The sequence below is a fragment of the Argopecten irradians genome, chromosome 3, assembly GCF_041381155.1.
Source record: "Argopecten irradians isolate NY chromosome 3, Ai_NY, whole genome shotgun sequence".
Lineage (NCBI taxonomy): Eukaryota > Metazoa > Mollusca > Bivalvia > Pectinida > Pectinidae > Argopecten > Argopecten irradians.
The window spans coordinates 24,653,391-24,667,831 of NC_091136.1; the positions used below are offsets into that span (position 1 = coordinate 24,653,391).

General features: G+C 37.1%; 2 protein-coding genes across 2 annotated transcripts; one reads left to right on the top strand and one right to left on the bottom strand.

Moving 5' to 3' along the window:
- The first annotated feature begins 2,966 nt into the window (after positions 1–2,966).
- Positions 2,967–4,609, top strand: LOC138319582 (uncharacterized). The gene is made up of 2 exons (XM_069262734.1): positions 2,967–3,089; positions 3,848–4,609. The coding sequence occupies exons 1-2, from the start codon at positions 2,967–2,969 to the stop codon at positions 4,607–4,609; spliced, it is 885 nt and encodes a 294-aa protein (XP_069118835.1).
- Positions 4,610–4,645: 36 nt separating this feature from the next.
- Positions 4,646–14,312, bottom strand: LOC138317960 (RNA polymerase II-associated factor 1 homolog). Its single transcript, XM_069259950.1, has 13 exons — positions 14,159–14,312; positions 13,618–13,710; positions 12,749–12,870; positions 9,267–9,333; positions 8,870–8,971; positions 8,518–8,623; positions 8,108–8,176; positions 7,856–7,959; positions 7,251–7,367; positions 6,423–6,548; positions 6,163–6,265; positions 5,665–5,740; positions 4,646–5,132 (listed from the first exon to the last, which is right to left on the bottom strand). Exons 1-13 carry the CDS (start codon positions 14,221–14,223, stop codon positions 4,825–4,827), a joined length of 1,458 nt encoding a protein of 485 aa, XP_069116051.1. The 5' UTR covers positions 14,224–14,312; the 3' UTR covers positions 4,646–4,824.
- Positions 14,313–14,441: the final 129 nt, after the last annotated feature.

The window sequence follows — 14,441 nt, forward strand, 5'->3', positions numbered from 1 at the left end:
ATCACGAAGGTGTTTCTGAAACGTCCTGTCAACTCCAATAATTATGATATGCTATATATCAAAAACAACCATATTAGACAATTGATCAAATGTCCATTAAAGGCCTGTAATATTCTTCAAATATATATCAAATATCAAACTTCTCTATACTGGTAAGCATTGTCAAACTCTTTCGTCTCTCATACGGCCATAAATAATAGTCGAACTCTTCCAGATCTTTTTACAGATAAACATTGCCAAACCCGTTCAGATTTCCGTATGGTAAACCTTGTCAAAACTGTTTCAGTCTCCCGTACAGGTAAACCTTGTCAAACTCTTTCAGTCTCCCGTACAGGTAAACCTTGTCAAACTGTTTCAGTCTCCCGTACAGATAAACCTTGTCAAACTGTTTCAGTCTCCCGTACAGATAAACCTTGTCAAACTGTTTCAGTCTCCCGTACAGGTAAACCTTGTCAAACTGTTTCAGTCTCCCGTACAGGTAAACCTTGTCAAACTGTTTCAGTCTCCCGTACAGGTAAACCTTGTCAAACTGTTTCAGTCCTCTGTACAGGTATACCTTATCAAACTGTTTTAGTCCTCTGTACAGGTAAACCTTGTCAAACTCTTTTAGTCTCCCGTACAAGTAAACCTTCTCAATCTATTTTAGTCCCCTGTACAGGTAAACCTTGTCAAACTGTTTCAGTCTCCCGTACATGTAAACCTTGTCAACTCTTTCAGTCTCCGTACAGGTAAACCTTGTCAAACTGTTTCAGTCTCACGTACAGATAAACCTTGTCTGTTTCAGTCCTCTGTACAGGTAAATCTTGTCAAACTCTTTCAGTCCTCTGTACAGGTAAACCTTGTCAAACAGTCTCCCGTACAAGTAAACCTTGTCAAACTCTTTCAGTCCTCTGTACAAGTAAACCTTGTCAAACTCTTTCAGTCCTCTGTACAGTAAACCTTGTAAAACTCTTTCAGTCCTTTGTACAGGTAAATCTTGTCAAACTCTTTCAGTCCTCTGTACAGGTAAACCTTGTCAAACTCTTCCAGTCCTCTGTACAGGTATATCTTGTCAAACTCTTTCAGTCCTCTGTACAGGTATACCTTGTCAAACTCTTTCAGTCCTCTGTACAGGTAAACATTGTCAAACTCTTTCAGTCCTCTGTACAGGTAAACCTTGTCAAACTGTTTCAGTCTCCCGTACAGGTTAACATCGTCAAACTATTTCAGTCTCCCGTACAGGTAAACCTTGTCAAACTGTTTCAGTCCTCTGTACAGGTATACCTAATCAAACTGTTTCAATCCTCTGTACAGTTATTATTTGTCAAACTCTTTTAATCTCCAGTACAGGTAAACCTTCTCAATCTATTTTAGTCCCCTGTACAGGTAAACCTTGTCAAACTGTTTCAGTCTCCCGTACAGGTAAACCTTGTCAAACTCTTTCAGTCTCCCGTACAGGTAAACCTTGTCAAACTCTTTCAGTCCTCCGTACAGGTAAACCTTGTCAAACTCTTTCAGTCCTCTGTACAGGTAAACCTTGTCAAACTCTTTCAGTCCTCTGTACAGGTAAACCTTGTCAAACTCTTTCAGTCTCCCGTACAGGTAAACCTTGTCAAACTATTTCAGTCCTCTGTACAGGTAAACCTTGTCAAACTCTTTCAGTCCTCTGTAAAGGTAAATCTTGTCAAACTCTTTCAGTCCTCTGTACAGGTAAACCTTGTCAAACTCTTCCAGTCCTCTGTACAGGTATACCTTGTCAAACTCTTTCAGTCCTCTGTACAGGTATACCTTGTCAAACTGTTTCAGTCCTCTGACTGTACAGAATAAACATCGTCAAACTCTTTCAGTCCTCTGTACAGGTAAACCTTGTCAAACTCTTTCAGTGTCCCGTACAGATAAACATCGTCAAACCAAGGACGTATATGAGAAGGATAAGTCACACTGGGTTTTGGGGGAGTACAAGACAGGAGCTTTTGTGTTTGTGCACTGACGTTGGGCGACGACCTCTTTCCTATGATATCCGCCGACGCAGCCTTTGATGTAGCTTGCGGGTGCGATGGTTACCGTCTTACTTTCTGAAGCGGGACCGTCATTTCACGAGCTGTCGTACTTTTTTTTTTAAAGAAAATTTAAGACATATCTTCTAAATCCTCCGTCCTTAAAGCAAGTAATAAACGTTGTGAAATTTAATAAACTTTACATTGGTGTTTCGTTTGACTCGATAAGACAAGTATTTGTTGAGAAAAACGGTTTTTTTTTTCCGGTTCATAGGCATCTCGCATGGTGTTTAGTAGTGTTAAGAGACAGTCACGAATCCTTCTCACTTAAAAATCATTGGCCAAACTCTTTCAGTCCTCTGTACAGGTAAACATCGTCAAACTACACATATTTCAGTCTTCCATAAGATAAACATCGTCAAACTCTTTCAGTCCTCTGTACAGGTAAAACTTGTCAAACACTTTCAGTGTCCCGTACTCAGTCCTCTGTACAGGTAAAAGTTGTCAAACACTTTCAGTGTCCCGTACAGATAAACATCGTCAAACTCTTTCAGTCCTCTGTACAGGTAAAACTTGTCAAGCACTTTCAGTGTCCCATACAGATAAACTGTACAGGTAAAACTTGTCAAGCACTTTCAGTGTCCCATACAGATAAACATCGTCAAACTCTTTCAGTCCTCTGTACAGGTAAACCTTGTCAAACTCTTTCAGTCTCCAGTACCGTTAAACATCGTCAAACTACATATAGTTCAGCCTTCCATAAGGTAAACCTTCTCTAACTCTTTCAGTCTCCCGTTTAGGTAACCTTTTCAAATTCTTTCGTACAAATTGCATTTTTCTTAACTTGTATTTTAGAATTTCAAATCTGTGTGCATTTTACACTACAGTCCTTTTTTTCTAAATAAGTAATGAACAAACAGAAAAAAAACCTTAGTGAAATAATTCTGACGAATTTTATTTGAAAAACTCATGATGATGTATATATACAACATGACAATGTGGATCATCAATGATCTGCTACAGTCTCCCTACACAGAATGGTTTTATATCCCTTACTGTTACACTCTCACACACTCACTTCTTTTCAAACTTACTTGTTTTGTAACAGTTCTGGTAGGGACATGTTAAATTGTTTTAGTGACATGATTATTTGAACACAGATTTGAGCACTTTCTGTGTGCTTTCGTTCCACTCTTTGGTAATGTAGGTGTCTTCATGATCCTTCAACAGATCTGAACACTACTTTCACTAGCTGTATATACCATAGTATATTAATTAGCACACCTAAAAAGTCAGTTTTTAACAAGACACTTTTTATATATAGGATTACCTACCAAAACACAAGTTAATAGTAGGATGAAGTACATCTTACCATCAACAAGTTAGACAGATGAGTGTTTTCTGCTTTGATTAGAGTTTTACAAGGCCCAACTGTCATGATCTTCTCATCACTTTCACAATAACCCTAATCCCTTCCCACTTCACAATAACCCAGATCCCTTCCCACTTCACAATAACCCTGATCCCTTCCCACTTCACAATAACCCTGATCCCTTCCCACTTCACAATAACCCTGATCCCTTCCCACTTCACAATAACCCTGATCCCTTCCCACTTCACAATAACCCTGATCCCTTCCCACTTCACACAATAACTCTGATCCCTTTCCACTTCACAATAACCCTGATCCCTTCCCACTTCACAATAACTCTGATCCCTTTCCACTTCACAATAACCCTGATCCCTTCCCACTTCACAGTACCTAACCCTGATCCCTTCCCACTTCACAATAACTCTGATCCCTTCCCACTTCACAATAACTCTGATCCCTTTCCACTTCACAATAACCCTGATCCCTTCCCACTTCACAGTACCTAACCCTGATCCCTTCCCACTTCACAATAACTCTGATCCCTTTCCACTTCACAATAACCCTGATCCCTTCCCACTTCACAATAACCCTGATCCCTTCCCACTTCACAATAACTCTGATCCCTTTCCACTTCACAATAACCCTGATCCCTCCTCACTTCACAATAACTCTGATCCCTTTCCACTTCACAATAACCCTGATCCCTTCCCACTTCACAATAACCCTGATCCCTTCCCACTTCACAATAACCCTGATCCCTTCCCACTTTCACAATAACCCTGATCCCTTCCCACTTCACAATAACCCTGATCCCTTTCCACTTCACAATAACCCTGATCCCTCCTCACTTCACAATAACCCTGATCCCTTCCCACTTCACAATAACCCTGATCCCTTCCCACTTCACAATAACTCTGATCCCTTTCCACTTCACAATAACCCTGATCCCTCCTCACTTCACAATAACCCTGATCCCTTCCCACTTCACAATAACTCTGATCCCTCCTCACTTCACAATAACCCTGATCCCTTCCCACTTCACAATAACCCTGATCCCTTCCCACTTCACAATAACCCTGATCCCTTCCCACTTCACAATAACCCTGATCCCTTCCCACTTCACAATAACCCTGATCCCTTCCCACTTCACAATAACCCTCCCCATCCCCTCGCCCACTTCAGTCATCCTGAATCCTCCCCTACTTCTCCTCACTTCACAGTAACCCTGAATCCTCCCCTACTTCTCCTCACTTCACAGTAACCCTGAATCCTCCCCTCTCCTCACTTCACAATAACTCTGAATCCTCCCCTACTTCTCCTCACTTCACAGTAACCCTGAATCCCCCCTACTCCTCCTCACTTCACAGTAACCCTGAATCCCTCCCCACTTCACAGTAACCCTAAATCCCACCCCCCTTTGCCCGATTCACAATAATCCCAATCAGTCTCTTGGTTTTCCAGTTCATACAGCAGTTACTAATCTTCCTCTGAACTGCTGGACGACCCAAAAATTTCTTCCTCGTCTTTCTTTCCCTGTTGTATGTTCTCAGCCTCACTCTCACTTTCACTGCCACTATGATCGCTGCCACTCCTTGAGCGAGACCCACTTCGACTCCGACTGCGACTTCGACTGCGACTCCTACTCCTACTAGAGCTACGACTCCTGCTCCGACTTGAAGACCTACTACGGCTGCGACTGCTTCCTCGGGATCGATTACTAGCCTTATCATCCTCAGCTCCGCTAGCGTCACCTGCCTCGCTGCCGCTTCGGAAATCTTCCAAACCTTGGAGGAAAAATACAGAAATTTAGACAAAATTGCTAATTAACAGTAAAGGCAAACAGCCTTAGCTGTGGTTGGAATGCAGGACATTCAATCACTGTAAAAGTGTAAAAAGAAAAATATATTTACCAAGCATTATATCTTCACAAACTTTTTCATCAGATTGGAAACTTTGTTTAAATAGCTAAACATTTTGTTCTCCTTCAATTTTTTTTGCGAGCTACACAGATATGTACCGTATTCGACCCAATAAGCGGCCAGGGCTTTTATACAATTTCAAATAATTAAAAGAGGCTGATAAGACAAAATTATTGCAAATATATACAGTTTTGTGTAGTTTTGGTCTTTATTTATGCCTGGCCAATTGAAATTGAGGCCTCAAAAAGGGTGAGGGGCACTTATAGGGTCATGGGCACTTATTTGGTCGAATACGGTAAGTGTTGTGTTATCCCTGATATCTTCAATCAGACCACACAGGAAAGATTACAGTACGAATCCATTATAAGGTAACCAGGTGTGACGTTGTGACACTTACCAGAGTTCTGCATCTCCTCCTGCTGTTCTTCCTCCTCCTCGTCCTGTGCCAGTTCCAGCATCATCATCCTTACATCCTACAATAGAAATACCATCAACATATTATCAAAGATACAACCAAATAAGACCTTAACTTGTAGGACTAAATTTCTTCTTAGCCAACAGAGCGTTACAGAAAACTTGCATATATGCTTGTATGAAGAAAGCACAAGCGTAATTCTTATTTTTATTTTTCATATGAGGAAGCTAGAAGTTGTATAAACACAAACACAAGTTATAAGCTCACAACTATGACAATGAATTACAATGTATAATTGTGAGTTTTTTCTTTGTACCTGTGATAATTACAACACGATAATTTCAAATATCAGCAAATTGGTTCCATTTTGTTCTTTTCTCTACCTTTTGATAATCACTTATTTATTAGGCTTTGTGTCAAGGCTACAATTTAAGTAATTGATTGATGTTATAAAGATTATTTGATTACAAGATTGTGTACCTGAGCTCCAATTTCTTTCTCTGTAAGTTCCCGATGTTTCACAACAAGCCGAGACTTGGCCACTTGTGTACCTGCTGTTTTTCTTCTCTTACTCAGTCTCACTCTGTCAACAATAACAATTTAAAATTATACATGTCTTGATAAAAGAGTTACAAATATCTAATTGTATCCCAGCAATAACTACATAAAGAAGACAAGATAGTACTGGTAGGTAACAAGCACACAATATGATATATTGAAACTCCATTTTTTTATCTTACCTTGTTTCCAATTCATCATAATAAACACCGTCCTCCCTGAAGACAAAGAAATAGGTTTCCTCGTATCCACGCGACAACTTGTTTTTCACATTCCAGTTGTATTGTCTGGCCAGCAAATAGTCGTACCTAGAAACAATAATTGGGTTGATTAAGATAAGGTCGATAAACAAACAATAAAACAGGCAGACTCAAGGGTTGAAATGTTTTTCATGTGCCTTCGTTGTGAATTTATTCCAATAAATGCCCCAAAAATAGGAAATTTTTAAAGGGAGTATTAAATAGAACATAAAATTTCAGATTCAGAAATTTGTCAAGTAAACAGGCTCAGAAGTTTGTCAAGTAAACAGGCTCAGAAGTTTGTCAAGTAATCAGGCTCAGAAGTGTGTCAAGTAATCAGGCTCAGAAGTTTGTCAAGTAATCAGGCTCAGAAGTTTGTCAAGTAATCGGGCTCAGAAGCTTGTCAAGTAATCAGGCTCAAAAGTTTGTCAAGTAATCAGGCTCAGAAGTTTGTCAAGTAATCAGGCTCAGAAGTTTGTCAAGTAATCAGGCTCAGAAGTTTGTCAAGTAATCGGGCTCAGAAGTTTGTCAAGTAATCAGGCTCAGAAGTTTGTCAAGTAATCAGGCTCAGAAGTTTGTCAAGTAATCAGGCTCAGAAGTTTGTCAAGTAATCAGGCTCAGAAGTTTGTCAAGTAATCAGGCTCAAAAGTTTGTCAAGTAATCAGGCTCAGAAGTTTGTCAAGTAATCAGGCTTAGAAATTTGTCAAGTAATCAGTAGAATGTGCGTGTTTTTTTTTTTCTTTCATAATACAAGATTGAAATTTCACGTACTCTTCCTCTGGGTTGTAGTCTATGCCCTCCTCCGCATCTCGTTTACGTTTACCAAGCGTCTCGTCTGTCGGTAGGAAGTAGGCTACAAACTGTTCACCACTCTCGTCTATAGCTCCTCTGTAAACAAACCCCAAAACAGAAAATTCTATTTGATTCATGTACATCATAATAAAATCCTAGAGTTATCACTATCTTTAAATTTTAACTTGAACATTTTAGGTCTTAAGCACATTATCCATTTGAACTACAGCATCTTCTTCACTCTTCAAACCAACTTATTATCACATTGACTATTCCAAGCAATGGCAAGCATTACCATGGCGAATAACTTTTCATGCAAATTTGATGTCACAATTGACAATTCAAAGTTTTTATTTACTTGAGTTTAAAACATTTTTGCAGCAATATAATTTCCAAAGTCCTAATTTGCCATGATATATTATAGGAAACTTAATAAAACGTTAAAATGAGCTGGCTTGCAAAATAACTGTAGGAATGTAGAACATTTGGCTGTGGATTTGTAAAAATTACTTTATAGGTGTCCTTATTATTTTGCCATAGGTTTCATTGTCTAAATTTGAAGGGGCTATAACTCCTCCACTCACCTGATCATGGCTTGAGACATCTCTTCCATCTGGGCAGGCACAGAGCCAGACCTGGGTGCTGGATCAGAGTCAAAGATAACTTGTGCAAATGGGTGTTTCCATAACTGTAAACAGGAAAGCACCAATATTGTTACATTTCAATACTTACATACAAATCAACATCATTTAATACACAGAAATAGTCACAACTAAGGGGGATAACTCAAAATGAACAAAATAAGGGAGATAGCCTATCGGTAAATCCGAACTTACTGTGAAATCTGGATACATTGGTAAAATATCCACAGGCACCACTCCAGGCTTGCTGTAGTGTTTTGTGATCTGTAACAAAAGATCATGTGTGTTAAATTTATGTTCAATTACCAATACTAACATATTCTGTAATTCATATTCAACATTATTTCAATAACTTTTCATCCCGTTTCAAAATATTAAACTGTATATGATAAACTATTAAAAAGATTAAACATTTGCAAGAGCATACAAAACATTTTTTTCAAATTCTAGATGTACTTATACAGTACCATGTGTTAATTTAGCAGATGGTACATCATAAAGCTAAAGATTAATGCATCAAGTTGTACATTGCCCACTTCAGAATATATTAAAATGCACTTGTAACAAGGAAATTTAACATCACAATACAATAAAACATTCCTTACCGGTTCTTTAGCTTTTGCGAATGTTTTTTCAATAGCTGCAATCTGGCTGTCCCGATCTTTGTACATATCTTCATCTTTCATAATCTGTTTAATCTTGAAACCCACTCTGTAGCAGACAAACAAAATAATTTTAATTATTTTTACATATTTAGCTGTTATTATATCAGACATATCTAGGAGCTTTTTCTGGTAACAAAAGTTTTCCTGTAAATTACAGTTTTCTATGGCAATTATTTAGCATAAGCTACTTCATTGACATTTGATTACACGTTAAATTATTTTCAAGCTCAAGGTTATCTTAACAGTAACTTCAAATAGCAACACGATTTACTAGATTTGACGGGTGACTTACTTGCGTTCAGAGTTGTCAGACTTTTGTGTGAATCTGTTGTATTCTGTGGAGATATATTCTGTTTTCCTCAGCCAGGATACATTTGCATTGTGATGTCGAGATCTGAAATTTGTAATACATCAAAGTACAATATCAGATCATAAGAAAGAAAATTGAGTTCTACAAAGGTTTGTCAACATTCATTTCCTTAAATATATGTAGGCCGTTACTTTATAAATTAATCCTAAAAGATATTGATCAAATTTATCAACCATTATCAGCACTTCTCAATTTCATAAATGCCCTGCACATTTCGAAACTTGGGTCAAACAAGTCATAATAACAGTGTGAGTTACTAATACACATGACTGAACATAAACAATACATGATCTATATAATTATGTGAGCATTTTTTTACCTTTTAGAATCTGCAGGAGTATTCAGATCTTCTTCCAAAAGTCGTTCATCTTCTGGGTCCTTGTAGTCTATAATATAGTATAATCAATTATGCAGTTACTACAAACATGTGTTAAATTCCAATTTTTCAGTAAAATAAATAATTTCTTTAGCAAGTGATAGTTTGAACACTGACTTTTTATAAGAAATTATATTTTGGATAGTTTTTTTTGTGGAGAAATGTGGATTAATTGAAAATAGAAGGCATAATTGTAAGAGAACAATGAAATTATGATAAACAGAGAATTGAAACTTTTGAATGTGGACCTTATTTCAGGTAGATTATTTAATGTAAGGTTTCTCATTGAGTTTGGATACCAAAAGGCACATTTATGACAGGGGCACCATCAGAAACCCAGTGTCTAAACTCCACTAGCCACCGTTTATAGAACATAGACTGATTAACATTGATAACCGACTATGTGACTGGGGACATGTCCTGAAGCTGTTGTTAGCTATAGACAGTTTTTGCATATCAAAGAGTTATCTACCCTTTCACATAGATTGATTGTAGTGTCATTGGTTTGTGAGTATATAACGTCATATTTTAACACAAGATGCAAGGGAGATAACTATGTAATGCATTTTAAAGTTCAAATCAAATCGAAACAGCTTTTTTAAAAGTAAATGAAATAATGCCTAAAAGTTAACAATAAACTCAAATAATAAAAGAAACTAATTATAACTAATTTTGAATCCATATACAAATAAAAATGTAAACAAAATTAAAGAGGTCTTTTGTTTCAATGTTCTGTTTCAAATTCTAATATGTAATTATAATTAACAATAACAATAAACAAAAGTTTGAACAAACAAATAATTTACCAGGATTTTCCTCTGAAATGAGGAGAGATACAAATGTCACAAAACTGACATACAAAATAGACTGTATGGATATCTATTGGTTTCTGACATTCACAGACACTAGATCTTAATATATTGTTGAGTTTCACTGATAGAAATCTTAATTTGGGAGATAATTTTCACGTACTAAAACCTGACAATTACAATTTTATTCTTTAAAATCTAATCTAAATTCTTCACAAAATGATTTTTAATAAGATAACATTATTATACATGGAATTCCATTTAATATTTTAATACAAATTTTTTCATAGAAATATCGCATGTTTGATATAAAATCATGAAAAATAACTTCTCAATGAAACAACCACTAGAAATTGTCTTAAACGTCTAATGAACAATTCAACAGTAACAGTGAACAGGATGAATAAATACTTGCTTATTTTATCCTCAACTGGAAACAAAAAGCAACATAGTTCACAACAAAATTAAAATGAATTAATTATAAATTAATCTCTCGATCTTAAATTTTAGGTTTCTAAAACAGACAACAGAAGTATGTAGATCATCTCATTTTATAACACATTTGTTATCCACCATTATGTATAATAATATCTCATTTTACTTTGAGGATTTTGTTTATTATCCTACCACCTTTATCTTTTATTTCTACATAATAAACAAGAGATCCCAGAAGGATCTTGGCGCCCACCAAAGAATGATCTATGTCTGACAATGGGAAGATGGATCTTTTCTCTGCTTTTCAAACTTTTTCAAACATACTACGGTACATAAAAAATTTGAGACAAATTGCTTCAGTACTTTCTAAGAAATAGCTGTAACAACTATCAAAATCCAAGATGGCGGCCTGTTAGCAATATTGGTCACCATTCAGTGCCAAAATGTGCAAAACTAAGACCCTAGCTAGGGGAACCTGGATATGAAATTTGAGACAGATTTTTTCAGTACTTTCTTAACAAGAGGACCCTACATGTGAAGTTTGAACAAAATCCCTTTAGCAAATCTCAAGAAATAGCGATAACAAACTTCAACTGCCAAAATCAAAGATGGCTGGCTGGCGCCCATCTTTTTTATCGATCAGCCTCAAAATCTGTATGGCACAAGAAGGGACTAAAGGAACTCTACATGTTAAGTTTGAACCAAATCCCATCAGGAGTTCTTAAGAAATAGTGATAACCAAGTTCATCTGCCCAAATCCAAGATGGCTGCCAGGTGGCCATTTTGTTTTTTCGATCATTCTCAAAATCTGTATTGCACAACAAGGGACCAATGGGATTCTTCTTGTGAAGTTTGAACAAAATCCCTTCTGTAGTTTTCAAGAAATAGTGATAACAGACTTCAACTGCCAAAATCCAAGATGGCTGCCTGGTGGCCATCTTGTTTTTCAGATCAGCCTCAAAATCTGTATGACACAACAAAGGACCAAAGGAACCATTCATGTGAAGTTTGAACAAAATCGCTTCAGTAGTTATCAAGAAATATCGATAACAAACTTCAACTGCCAAAATCCAAGATGGATGTCTGGCGACCATCTTGTTTTTCCGATCAGCCTCAAAATTTGTATGGCACAACTAGGGACCAATGGGATCCTCCATGTGAAATTTGAACAAAATCCCTTCCGAAATTCTCAAGAAATAGTGATAACAGACTTCAACTGCCACAATCCAAGATGGCTACCTGCAGGCCATCTTGTTTTTCCGATTAGCCTCAAAATCTGTATGGCACAACTAGGGACCAAGGGTACCCTCCATGTGAAGTTTGATCAAATTCCCTAGCAGTTTCTTAAGAAATAGTGATAGCATGACTTCAACTGCCAAAATCCAAGATAGCTGCATGGCGGCCATCTTGTTTTTCCGATCAGCCTCAAAATTTGTATGGCACAACTAGGGACCAATGGGATCCTCCATGTGAAATTTGAACAAAATCCCTTCCGAAATTCTCAAGAAATAGTGATAACAGACTTCAACTGCCACAATCCAAGAGCAGGCCATCTTGTTTTTCCGATCAGCCTCAAAATCTGTATGGCACAACTAGGGACCAAGGGTACCCTCCATGTGAAGTTTGATCAAATTCCCTACAGCAGTTTCTTAAGAAATAGTGATAGCATGACTTCAACTGCCAAAATCCAAGATAGCTGCATGGCGGCCATCTTGTTTTTCCGATCAGCCTCAAAATCTGTATGGCACAACTAGGGTACCCTCCATGTGAAGTTTGAACAAAATCCCTTCAGCAGTTCTTCAAGAAATATTGATAACAAACTTCAACTGCCAAAATCAAAGATGGCTGCCTGGCGCCTGGCGGCCATCTTGTTTTTTTTTATCAGCCACAAAATCTGTATGGCACAACTAGCTAGCTAGGGACCAAGGGGACTCTCCATGTGAAGTTTGAACAAAATCCCTGCAGTCGCTTTTAAGAAATAGTGATAACAATCATTTTTTATGGACAGACGGACCACAGACGCAGTTCGATTTGATTAGCCCACCATCTGATGATGATGGGCTAATTGCCTGGTACATATAGCAAAACCTATTTGATCAATTACTCTGCTCATCAAATATATCCAGCTATCTATCACCTAGAAAGAAAATTGGGCTCAATGAATTCCAGTACAATACTAACCTGCAGGATCAATTTTGTAGGTGTCAGGGTTGATAAGGTCAATTGTGACCCCAAGGTCATGTTCTGTGAGGAGGTCATACTTGTAAGTTCTCTCTAATGACGTTGGCTTGTAGTTGATAAATCTATAAAAAAAAAACCAGAATATTCTTACTTTAATACAGAAAATAAATTAACAGATCAATGAACAATGGCAAAATTAGTCCCTCATCTGCTTCTCTTAGTGATCCTGGTACATGCTAGAGGTACAAAGATAGAATCTCTGGGATCCTTGCTGTTGGCATTCTCAAACACCAGTGGTGATATACTTTTAGAATGAGATACCAGGTTGCCACTAATTACCACCACCCAGAACTGTACATGTTATACTCATTTTTCTGAAGGACAAATACTGAAATACTACGTACACAACCCAGGTTTGGAGAAACACATCATTACAAGCAACTTCTAAACACTACTGGGACCCAACCAGTAGTCGTGACAGAACAGTAGTCTGGGACCCAACCAGTAGTCGTGACAGAACAGTAGTCGTGATTATGTGCATATTCTACTGTGTGTCCTGATTTTTGAATGTCTGGAGCTGTTGACGAAAACTTCATGATGGTTTTGTTTTGTTATGTGGAAATAATGTGTTTCATGATATGCAAACAATTAAATTTTACCCAAATCACGACAACTGTTCCTTCACAACTACTGGTAGGGTCCCAGTAGATAGATACTTTAATATGATAACTTGCATGTTGTAGTCTTTGGTCATTTAATATTAAGAAATATTAATTGACTTGCTTAAATTGGTTTTCACTTGGAGTTAACATCATCATTTAGCTATTGTCAGCTGTCAGCTGAAATAATCATTGCACATAATTAGGTACCTGTTTGTTTCAAAAGGATATGTGATAAACTTGGGATCAAATGGAATATCTGGTAATGTGTTGTTGTACTTCACTCGACACACCAGTTCAGATCTGAAATAAAAAGAAAAACATATTGTATGACTTATTTTTACCTTTAATAGTTGCAAAATATTATTCTTGAGATTGAGAATAGTATTTATCATTTAATGGTAAAGATAAACATCAAACATTTGTGAAGCCGCCTGCCAAACAAACCTGTACTAACTGTAGGCCTAGTAACGTATAGTGATGTATAGTCAGAATTTTCTCTTGCATGCCTGTTTACAAACAAACGATAGCTACTGTATATGACTAATATCAAAATAACAAATCTTGCTAGTATTCCGTGTTTAAGAAAATGATTAAGTAAATAAATAAAAAATATTAAAAACATCTCTGATGTTCTACTGCAAATAAAGCATGACCGTCATAGAATTTTACATGCCCGATGCACATTGGCATAAAGACATCATCATGATTGCTTCTAAGGTCGGACTTTCGATTCTTTAGGTAATTTTACCTTCTTTCTCCAGTTCCTCTCTTTCGATCTCGGTCATGAGACGGCTTCTGAATTGTGGGTGGCATGTTGTACCCAAAATATAAGAATCACGATCGCATCACAAAAACACAAAACTGAACCGAAAGCAGACCGGAAGAAGAATAGTGATTTTGCGCATGCGTAAAAACAATTACAGTATGGAATAACTAACAAATGAAACGGGTTGATTAAACCCGGAATGGATTGAAAGATTAGTCTTGTTTACAGCATTTGTATTTTATTGATAAATATAGAAATTGTTATT